The 12,390-nt window shown below is 36.6% G+C and overlaps 1 protein-coding gene across 6 annotated transcripts in view; it reads right to left on the minus strand.

Annotated features, from left to right (window-relative positions):
• Nucleotides 1-218: 218 nt before the first annotated feature.
• LOC126752757 (rap1 GTPase-activating protein 1) overlaps nucleotides 219-12,390 on the minus strand; it is a 271,420-nt gene continuing 259,248 nt past the window's right edge. For all 6 annotated transcript variants that reach the window (XM_050463722.1, XM_050463725.1, XM_050463724.1 and 3 more), the window contains 3 exons: nucleotides 3,206-4,918; nucleotides 2,628-3,131; nucleotides 219-2,561 (listed from right to left, as the gene is read on the minus strand). In XM_050463722.1, coding sequence (XP_050319679.1) covers nucleotides 2,406-2,561; nucleotides 2,628-3,131; nucleotides 3,206-4,918 — 2,373 coding nt within the window. In that variant the 3' untranslated portion in view covers nucleotides 219-2,405. The remainder of the gene's footprint in view (nucleotides 2,562-2,627; nucleotides 3,132-3,205; nucleotides 4,919-12,390) is intronic.

Raw genomic sequence — 12,390 nt, forward strand, 5'->3', positions numbered from 1 at the left:
GTAATCAACTAATGTTTATGAAAATTAATTGTGTATCATAATATAGACATCATTTGCAGACATTTTCAAGTAGAGCCACCAGCTGTCTCAAAAAAGACCCTAGTGAAAATTGTTGCGATTGATTATGACGCACTCTAGATTCTGAAATATCCAGCAGTTAGTGCTCACACTACCTAACACATAAATAACTACACATTTTTATTTATTTATTTTTAGTGTTTTTTTTTCAATAATATTTCATTTATTCATATAATAATTTCATGTATTTATGTAAGTGCTGAATGTTATTCAATGCTCAGAAGTACATTTGTAGATTTGTTGTTGTTTTTTTGTTTTTGTTTTTTAATATTGTAGATTATGAATTGCTAGACCTTAGATGTAGTAGTTGGCGAGTATACACCGCACGAACATACACACATACGTAAGTAATGATAACATAGATTTGCGACTTTGCTCGTACATTTGCGTAAATCCGCGCTCACTTCATTAACAAAACACACAAATTTCTGCTTTTTCTTTTGCATGTATATATATTATGTATATTTTAGTATTTCTTCAAACAAAAAAAAAATAAAAAATATCTTTTAACAAAACCAAAAGAGGAAAAACTGTTATATACTATATACACAAATAAATATATTCACGTATAGGTGTGTATATATACATGCATGTATATAGTACATATATACATATGTATATGTATTCATATATACATACATATATGTATATAGTATGTATAGCATAACGCTCGCTACTAATAGGTAAATTTTAATAAGTTTACATACACATGTATATAAATGTTTCAACTTGAACGTGAGTAATTTTTTTTTTTGTTTTATGCTTCGTAATTACTTTGCACTAAATATGTATTTAAACTCTTTTGCTACAACATTATGATTTGTGACTCAAATTGCTAACTTCTAATTGAGTTTGTTTGTGTGTTGGTGGCGAGGCAGAGTGCACTTAAGGCACCTGCCACGCCACACACACACACAGACACATGTGCTATTAAATTTTTTTTGCTTTAAACACTACAATATTTGTTGTTGTATTTAAAGTTTAACAACTTGCAGTAACGGTACGTCTTTAACCTTGCAAAGCGTGCGCTTGTACTAACTTATTTGTTGTATTTAAAAAGAAAGTTTAGTTTTAAATTTATATAAATAAAATATAGTAAAATATTTACAGCGCCGTTTTATATTAAAAATGTAAAATTATAGCGTTTAACTTTACAGTGGCGCACAAACGAGTGCTTAAGCTTGCGCTAAACACTGTGTGTCTTGTTAGATTTAGTAACTTAAACGTAAGTATGTGTGAAATTGAAATTGTTTTTGTTAATTAATAAACTTAATAATTCAATGCTTATGTGTTTATTTAAAAAAAAAAAACTTAAAATTACTTATATTTGTATTTGTAGTGAAATAGTGTAAACATAAACGCTCGTTCATTGGTATAAATCATTGCTTGCGCGATTTTTATGTTTTATTTTAATATTGTAAATTTTCTTTTAATGTTTTAAATTTTATTTGAATTTAATTTTTTTTGTTGTTGTAAAATTTGCATTATGCGCTACTAATTCTCAGCATTTATTTTTTAATAATAAAAAAGTGTAAATATAATTAAAAAAAAATTACAGTTAAAAAATTAATATGATTTCATTGCATTAATTGACCAAGGAGTAAATCGTAAAGTTTTTTTTTTTTTGTTCACAATAAATCGTAAATTGTTTTGTTTTTTTTTTTTGTTCACAATAAATCTAAAAAATTTCGTTTGCAGCGCAAAAAGTGCCTAAAATTAACGAACTGCTTTGGCGCATTAACTAACGGTCAGTTTTAGCGAGCACATGCGACGCATATGCCACTACATACAACAACGCCACTTGCAAGCTGCAACTTGGCTACTTCGTGCAACATATACATATGTATATAAACATATATATGTGTGTGTTATATACTATAATGCTTGAGTGTTCATGAGATTTTTTTTAGTTTCTGCATACATTTTCCTACTTTTAAATACAGCTGTTATTTAATATTAATATTTTTGCTTTAAATATACTTAAATTAAATTTTTGGTGTAACTTTTTGTGTTTGTGTTGAATTAACCCATTTCGTTTTCGTCACGCAATCAACTGCTTACGACCATCTTCTGTCACCTTTTACCACATACCTATAATACAGTTAGTTTTATGTTTTTTTCAAGAGCCAAGCTCTTCGGCTCCTCAACTCCCCACACGAGTGTTTGACACGGCACAAAAGGATTCCCATGCATTTCGGCTGCTTGCACCATATTATAACGGCATTTGCTTAGCAAATGCACGCTTACAATAACTACACACATACATACACCGACACAGCTAAACACACACACCCAGGCGCGCACTAGCACACAGCAAGCGTGCTCCATTAGATTGGTGAGATGGATAGTGGCGCTGTGGCGGAATCGGGCATATATTCTTTCAGCAGGTCGCGTAAACGTAGTATCTCCTTGCCGGCGGCAGCTAAGTCGCCCTGCAGCGAAAGTTCGCGCTCACGCAAACGTTTGATGTCGCGCTGACATGTCTGCGGATGAAGAAGAACAACGTTTTACTAAACTGTTTTGTTGTCGCAAATGCGCATGCCACTTACCACATTCTGTCGCAGCAGATCCAGCTTGTCGCATTTGAGTCGTGTGACCTCCTGACGCAAATTCTCCACCATCACAATTGTTTCGTTGCTCGGCGATGAGCCCATTAAGCTTTGTGAGCCATCCAGACATAGCGCACAGGCCGCTTTCGTCGACGACATGGCTTCGGCGGAGGACATCGATTCCAGTCCGGTATCGCTGTCAATGTATACGGCGCCGCCATCTATGTGACCCATCATCGGATCGAGATCTACGCTATTCAAGCTGGAGTCATCGCTGGTTTCGGACATGGTGGCAACGCCGGCGCCACCATTGACTGGCGCTGAGGCATTATTGCCATTCTGCATGTCTTTGGCGGTGGCAGCACCGCCCATATTTGCGTTATTGTTGTTGATGGTGTTGCTGCTGCTGAGCGGACCGCGTGAGGTGATATCCGGCGATGAGGAGGTGGAGTCATTCGACGATTTTGATTTCGAGGAAGATTTCGAAGCGGTGCGACTGCAGGCCTAGTTAATTAGAGAGTGCGAAATATAGAAATTAACTTTTGTTTTCTTATAAAAACCACACAAGCAAGACTTACATTCAAATTCGGTGTCTCCGTTAGGCTGTTGTCCTTCTTGGAAGTCGTCGATGAAGCGGATGAGTTCATCTTCGTTGAGACGCTGAATTTCTCAACGCTTGGCGCCATATTGCCGGTATCAACGCTTTGTGAGCGCACGCGCGAAATTAGCGCTTTCTTGACCGTGTCTATGAAACGCGAACCGGCTGTGCTGTTCTCGGACTTTGGTGTTTCTGGTGTTGGGCTGACAGTCACGCCATTCGTGAAATCTGTGCCCAAGAAGTCGCGCGTTTTCTCCTTCAATTCCTCGACTAGGCTTTGTAAGAGCGAGGTACGCGTACGCAATTCTAATTGCGCGAATTTCTCTGCCTTATAGCAAGCATTCTCAGCATTGATCAGTTTGGTCAATATAAATTCTTTGAAGTCTTGGCCTTTGCGAAAAACAGCTGGATTGGGTAGTGTTGGTCCGAAAAACGGTACATCGTCACGTGCTGTCACACTGACCTTGTAGCGTGTATTCGGCGTATTTGGTTCTAGCGGTTGTACTACGATAAAAGCATGTAGAAAGTGACTGGCGATCATGTCGGGTGAGAATGGCGTATTCGATTCCTGGAATACGATGGCGACAATATCATTGCCGATATGTCGTTTGCGCTGCAGCTGTTGTGGATCGCCCTCAGTGTAGGGTAACATTGTCGAGACGTGAAACATGATTTCGCGTTCCTTGAACACCTCATATATGGCGGTGTCGCCGGTGTGTCCATTCTGTATATCCAGACCACCGCGATAGCCCTTGTGATCCTTCAATTTTATACGCTGACCTAAAACATCCAGGAATTCCTCAAATGCGGGCGATGAATTGTTGTTGCTAAAGAGTTCCTCCTCCGTGGTTTGCCCATATCTTTGGTAAAGCACACCAAATTTAAAATTCGAAACCAATACATGCTCATCATAGGCGGCAATCAATTGTGATGCCTTCGAACATAACATCGGTACAAAATTCTCCACCGTAATTTGCTCATTCAACAGGCGCACAATTTTACCGGGTGTCGGATTGGGTGCCATACACGACATCGGTATTAGTTCATGCATGGTACCGGTACGTAGGCGCAACAGTATGCGTGCATGTTCTTGATTTGCTACATTCTCCGTTTTGATGGAAATCAATATCGGTCCAAATACATCATCTTGACCCACAAGATTCGAATGTTCGCGCGCCGCATAGAAACGACGATAGCACTTTGCCGTGTCGTCTGTCTCGAATTTGGCCATCCAGGTTGTTTGCGGCAACATCGGATTGCCGCGCGCATCAAATGAACACTCATGCTCGGTGCCATCCACCCAGTAGCCGCCGTTCAATGGTAAAATAATCATCGGATATGGTGCGTTCTTGGCGAGCGCATCCTCCAGCAGACGTTGTGAGGCAGGTATGGTGGACACAATCGACGACTGTGAAGTCTGTGAAGATACCGACGATTGTGACTGATAATGCTGGCCATTGGATAGTAATTGATTGGCAACGCCAACACCATTGCCAGTGCCTGAAACCGGGCCACCAATGCCACTTAGTTGTGGTGAAGCGGGTGTAGAATTCGCGGCTGTCGTAGACATTGAATGTCGCAGTGTAGAGCGCGAGCCGGAGTGTTGCAGACCATTGTGGTGGGTGAAGTTGCCAGATTGACTGCTTTCATGCGGATGTGGTACACGTTCGTCATTCGAATTGCGATGGTGCGTCTGCAAGTAAGAAGGAAAAGGAATTTCATGAGTATTATTTTTGGTAAATATTTAAAAAGTTTTTTGTTATTGAGACATTGATTTGGCTGTCTAAGCATTCTACAAGAACTTGCGCTAAGTGCTGTTAATGTGAATGGATCGAAGTGTTCAAGTTCTGTGCGTATTTGCTTCACTTACAGATAAGGCAGTAAAATACTTTCGGAACCGGTTTGAACTCAACGTCAGCACGGATCAGGAGTATATAAAGCAACCCTGCTACAAGACTTTGTTCCAAGAAAGACAAAGCTAATTTGATCAGGATCAGGAGTATTTAAAGCAACCCTGCTACTAGGTTTTGTTCTAAGAAAGACAAAGCTAATTTGCTACACACCGTTCCGAACAGATTAAGATCCCTGAAAGTACAGCCCTCGGCTCCCTTGTACATTCAGACAACGTAAAACGGACCATCGCGGAACTTTTTTCCGTTAAGTTCCTAAAAACTACTTAAATATATATCACCATCATATTAAATATATATCACCGATCACAAGTTCTAAAGACCTCAGAATGCTTACGAGAAAGTGCGACTGGGGCAATCAGTGCTTCAACCCAACAAAACTATATTAGTCGTTTAAGCCAATGTAATGATTATTTGCATACGATTACTATTCCAAAGAGCACAGGAAATGAGACGTGGGCGAACAAGCGGCGCTCTGAGTTGAATAGGCCGCCGTGGCGACATGACAGGCCAACGCTGTGGGCAGCAGACATTAAGGCAACATTATTTGATTGCAGTGTCATATATACATATATATATTTATCGATATGTCGCAACGATATAAACACATGAGCGCAGGATAGCGCAGGGAGCGGAAGAGTCTACAAATAGAACGCTGTGCGGTCGGATGTGCTGTCGTTCATATGTATGTAGGTATGTCATTTATCATTTCGAACAAGCGCGCAGTATGCCACGAATACAAACACATTCACACGAATACATGCACGTAAAATACACACACATGTATAATTTACATTTGTACGCGTGTAAATAGTGAATTTATATTGCTTGCCCGAACAGGCGTGCGTTGCATGCAGCAAACAGGCAGGGTCGGCTATGTGCGGAAAAGCATTAAGGAATAGGTAAATTATGCGTTGAAGAGCAGCAGAAGCATTTAGCGGCCGTGGTAGTGGCAGTTAGTGACAGTGCATTCGCTATGCTTGCAGTTTTAAGCGATAGGAAATGACAGCGCTCACGCCAATTTCGTAAAAGTCGGTATGCGTGTATGTGTGTGTGCTTGCGCGCCAAACAATAATGTAGAAAATGGCGACACACATGGCAAAATATTTGCGAGGTTAATGATTATTGTTGCAAAATATGAATATCTGTTAGCTTACGCAAATATTTATGTACACTAGGGTGGTCCTTAAAAGTAACAAATTTTAAAAAAAGCTTCAAATTAACATTTTTATTGACCAAAAATAGTAAATAACGGTTAAATATTTATGCATACTAGGGTGGTCCTTAAAGTTTCAAATTTCAAATTAATTTCAAATTAACATTTTTGTTGACCGAAAATAGTAAACGGTGTATACCAGGGTGATCCTTAAAAGTGGCAAATTTCAAAAACATTTCAATTAACATTTTTGCTGTCCTAATATAGCAAATAACGGTTAAATATTTATGCATACTAGGGTAGTCCTTAAAATTTTAGAATTTCAAATGAGTTTGAAATTCACATTTTGGTTGACTACAGTTAATAACGGTAAAATATTTGTGTATACTAGGGTGGTCCTTAAAATTCTAAAATTTCAAAAAAGAGCTTCAAATTAACAATAATTTAATTAAGTATTAGTTTAGGCAGGTTATTGTGATAGGCAAATACGGTTTAAAAAATTTACATAAAAATTGTCAATTAAGAATCACCCTAATGTACTACATACATATGTATGTTATGGTAACAATAATAGCTAAGCGCTTAACTGCAAACGGAAGGATTTGGCAATAAGCTGAAAAATTGCTTATAAAATGTTTACGTTTAACCGAAAGCAACAACAATAAAAATATATGGAAATATTTCGAGACAGCCATATTTAAGGCAAAGATTTTCAGGGAGCATAAAATTTGTTCGACAGTTTTTGAGATATTCGAAAAAATTTAATACATGGATGCATTTAGACATCCCATTGATCAGTTGTCGGAATCGGTCAGATCAAACTACTACACCACTGCCATACAACCGATTTTTCAGATTTTTTAAACTTCGCCTTAAAATCGTTGGCTCGAAACCGATTTTAGACCCATAGTATCTTAGGCAAAGCTGTTCAGAATAATGCGTAGAACAATTCCCGCATACGAGATTTCATAGAAAAAAAATCGACCTGATCTAATGTACATATACATACATATGTATGTATACACAAATGAATGTGTGAGTCTAAATGCCGAATTGCAATTGACTTTGCTTCAAAGAACGCCAACAAAATATAGAGCCAGTACCGATCGGATATGGATATGTATATATATATATATGCATATAAATATTTATATACATATACAAAGCTACATTTGTACCCCTCAGGTATACATAAGCATGTACAACCAACCGCTGCGACATTTGTTGCCTTTTGGCGCTTTCTTTGTGGCTCATTTGAGTTCAACGCGCCCCACAGACACAAGAATATTTCGGCACACACACATATATAAGTGTTAACACATACATACTTATGTATGTAGTTATGTATTTCAGTTGGGATTATGTCCACATTTGGCCATTTTCCAAAACACACTGTGGCGCGCAGACAAACTCCGCACAACACCCGGCGAATTCCAAGAAGTTCCCCAATTGGTGGCTTTTTTGTTGGCGTTGTGATTGTAATTTTTTGATTTCCTAGGAATAAGTACAACGACATGGCATTGGTACATGCTTACATATGTAGTAATTTTGTCAATATATACAAAAGTTGTATGTAAGTAACACTTTCCTGAATGATGGTAACAAATGCTGATAGTGAAAAAAAGTTTTTTTATACTTTTTTTATGTTTAAGCAAATTTTTTGTATTCGCTGCAAAACTTCAATGGTTTCTTTGGGTCTTCAAGCGGCAAGTGTGGCAACATTATTTTTGTATTTCTCATGAATTTTCGATTAAAGTTCATTTTTGGAGCTCAAATGTAGAATATATACATATGTGTATGTATAAATGTATATGAGTATCTCTACATATATGTATAAATGTAAATATATATGCAAAAGCAAAATTTTCATACAGATATTTATTTTTTGGTCTTCGAAAACCACTTCATTTACAAAATTTCCATAACTATTTATATAGTCTATCTACTAAAACTATTGACAATCACTAAAATCGTGTCACTCTACAAATGACTTACAAATTATAAAAGCTAATAGACATACACATACTGACAACGTTCAACAAACTGTTTGACGGCGTCTGCTGTTGCCGCGCCAGCGCTGTGAGCGTGTGAAAATCCATTGCTGAATATATAATTAATTCATATCGAATGATTTCTCAATAATAGCTTCGTTTATATGGTCGAAAATATATGAATAGAATACAATATTAACATATGAATCAAAAAAAAAAAATTAAAAAAAATTATTTCCTAACGCTTTAACTCTGAAAAAGTCACTTACAATCAATTTAGGTCAAAAAGCGAATATTTAAATGGACAATAAGCAAAGCAAATGCGCCAACTGGTCTAAAACCGTGTAAGCTTTGACTAAATATCATTAGTTTTGTTATCTTCACGAAAATGCAATTAACTGGTCTTCATTTTTCGGCACCTTGATGAGTGTTTAATAGAAAAACAAACTGGTATAAATGCAATCCTTGTGCTGTTTTAGCGAAAATTAAGCTAAATGTATTTGTATTTTCGTTACCTTGAAACTTTGCGAAAAAACAAACAAAAGGTGTTAATGCAATAACTGGTATAATAAATATATTTTCAAAATTTTATATATTATATTGGTAAAGTACATATGTGGTTTTGCTCTAAGTTCAGAAATAGTTTACTTATAACTATAAAACTAAAACTTTTGATTGCGAACAAGCTAACTGGTCTAAAAAATTATCAGCTTTGATTGAAAGACAATAGTTTTGTATAACGTGTATATTTCTTCGAAATCTTGAAACCTGTTGAGACTAACAAAAAACTGGTATAAAAAATTTATAACTGGTATAAAAATAATATCGAGATTTTACATCAGTTCGTGAGGAGCGTTCAAACTATTTTACAACAAAAGCATTACTTTTCGCTTTCACAAAGAACTGGTATAAAAGTGGCATAACTGGCATAAAAATAATATCGAGATTTTATAACAGTCCGTGAGGAAGATCCAAAATATTTTGTATCAAATGCACTAGTTTCTGCTTTTAATATGATTAAATGTAAATTTTTTTGATAGCTAATAAGCTAGCTGGTCTAAGAAAGCTTACATTTCGATTTGACTTCAAATTTTTTATATAATGTCATTATTTCTTCAATACAATTAGCTCTGGTGAATCAAAGGAACAACTGGTATAAACGCAATAAATGGTATAAAAGTACACATTTGAATATTTTAGGGCAGTTCACAAGGTATGTGCATATTATTTTGTATTTAATGAGGCAGTCGTTGCATTTGCATCTAAAATTTAAAATCTTATCTGGTCTAAAAGAGCTTAAGTTTTGGTCGAACCTCAAAATTTTCATACAATGTCATTCTTTGTCCCAGACCTTGGCGAGCGCGGTAAATGGAACATAAAACTGGTATAAAAATTGTATAACTGGCATAAAAGTATAGTAAGAATATTTTAGACCAGTTGGTAAAGTATGTGCATATTATTTTGTTTTGAATTCAATAATTGCTGCTTTCACATATAAAAATTTAAATTTTTAATAGTAAGCTAACTGGTCTAATAAAGTTTAAGTGTACATTGAACTAAAAGAGTAGTATACGTTGTCAATATTTTTTCGAGATCTGGAAGAGTGACGAATTGAACATAAAATTGGTATAAATGCAATAACTGGCATATTGAATAGAATCTGAAAATTTTTACCAGTTAGATCATAGCCACTTGCCTTAAATTCAACTGAATAACATGGTTATTGGTTTCTCAAGTAAATTTAAATTTTTCGACTCAAATTCTGCTTTGTCTATTCTAAGTATGAGCAATGATTCACTCTCTACTGCACTTGTAGCACAGCCGCTATCAATGGCAACATTTTTATATACTTATTTGTCGCTCGAAAGTTTTAAGCCGAAACACAAATAATTGCACCAGGCCGTATCACACCCACACCAATCTAACTGCGGACAAAGAAAACCTCTAAACAAAAACAAAATCATCATTGTTGTTGGTGTTGCTGCACTTTCGCTTTTCGCTGGGGTTGAACTTTTTTTGTTTGCCACCGCCATCAGCGTGTGGTAATGAAGAGGCGTTTTATTGTCTACCCTAGCTAACGAGTGGGGCACGAGTGCATGAGTCATCAAATTCACCAATTTACCCACCAACGCTACGACTTTCGAATTAGTAAACGAAATGAAATTTCAGACAAACCCAGATAATAGATAAGGGAGCGATGCAGTTGATAATGCTGATGAAGTAAAAGTTTTGATGATGTGTTTATTTCTATTTATTGCTGCGTTGTTCTTTTCGTAATTTGTTGTTGTGACAGGGAGACCCTCACAATTAGCGCCAGGCAATTTAATAAGGGTTTTGTGTAGTGCCACAGGGCACTGGGCGCAACTCAATGCATAGCTAAATGGCTGAGGCTGGCTGACTGCTCAAGTGACAGCTGACAATTGCGATGGGTTGCCAGTATGTTAAACACAGTTAAGATGGAATGTATGTATGAAAATAAGGTGTGGCCTACTTTTAAGCGCGAAAACTTTCTAGGCTTTGTAGAAAGTCGGCAAATTAGGCCTAAATCGCCGACGATTGGAAATTATATGCAGACATGGTTTCGAAATTGCTGAAAATTTGCTATAATGAGGCAATATCGTGATGCCTATATATGTTTATACATATGTATGTACATTTTTTAAAATCAGAAATTATTCCAACTTTCGCGTAATTGGCGAAATTAAAGCAAATCATCGCATATGTCGGTCTATGCCTGCTGGCAATTTGTTAAAATTACTGCTTAAATACTTCCGTTATGTTGTTAATATATACATCGACGCTCACACATAAGTAAAAACATACGTACATATAAGTATGTGTAAGTACTTGGCTTAGTCTTTACTTTTCCGCCACAAAAAGCCGCGCGCTGACAACTCCACTAAGCAGCTGTACTCTCATATCTAAGTATGTCTGTATACTTCCTTCCATACCGCTTTAAAAAACAAGACAATTACTTTTAAATTAGCATTTTAAAAACGCATTATTCTTCGCATTAATCTTCACTTGTGGCAAGGCAAACAAAAGCTTGGCGCTTATGGCAAAGATGCCGGCGAAAGCTGTGTGCTGCGCATATGAATCTCGTGCTCCAGAAACTCGGACACACATGAACAGCATTAAACATTTAAGCAACTGTTGCTGTTGTTGTTGTCGTTGGTCAACGCACACGATATTGAAGAAATGTGTGTTTTGCCATATCAAAGCTGGCGACACAGCAGCGTGTGCCAATTTAGCGTTAAAGCCGCTTAAACGCTTTCGTTGCGGCAGTTAAGCGCGCCAGAACAAGAAGTGACGAGCAGAAAACGAGAAATGGACCAGTAAGACGCGCTGCAGAATCATCTTCATCGTCGTCACCGTAATTTACCTCAAAATAAAGGCAATAAGTCGCAAGCGTTGCCATCAAACGCAACAAATCATTGTTTGCGGCGTTAGCAGCAGACGTCGCTGTGGAAAGTGGTCCATGACGAACGACATTATTTTGACGCAATGCCGAAAACGAAGCGTAAAACCGGTTTTAACCCACTTGAAGCATGTTGAGCGTTAAAAATTAGGAAAGTGGGTAATAGGTCTAAGCAGCAGAGGCTGCAGAGAAAAAGCAGCATAACGGTATATTGTCTAATGCTGAACCTGATGCTTGGTGACAAACCAGAAAATGAACTCAATCAATAATTCTATTTCACCGACGTATTCGGTTTTTAAATCAATAAAGAGATATCCATTATCATTTGAATTCATTTAAATCAAAATCTTTAGAAAATATGAGAGCTTTTAAGCTCATATTAGATGTAATCTTATTAAATTCTATTGCCAGTTAAAGTTAATGTGGATAAAGGCGCCCAGAAAGCATGTAATAGTTTCGCTTTTCGCAAATGGAGAAGATTTAGGAAAATTAAAATTATATGTACAATATTTGTAAAGAATTATAAAGCTTTGTACCAAAATTATAAACCTTTTTTTTTTTGTTTGGAAGCATTTTTCAAAAATTATCTTTTATGTTTGGTATAACAAATAAAGAAAAACATTTCAAAAGCTCCTTAAGGATTTTAAGCTTATGAGCTTTTAAGCTTCTGAAATATTTTAAAATTTGATC

This window comes from Bactrocera neohumeralis, chromosome 3, assembly GCF_024586455.1.
Source record: "Bactrocera neohumeralis isolate Rockhampton chromosome 3, APGP_CSIRO_Bneo_wtdbg2-racon-allhic-juicebox.fasta_v2, whole genome shotgun sequence".
In the NCBI taxonomy this organism is placed as follows: Eukaryota; Metazoa; Arthropoda; class Insecta; order Diptera; family Tephritidae; genus Bactrocera; species Bactrocera neohumeralis.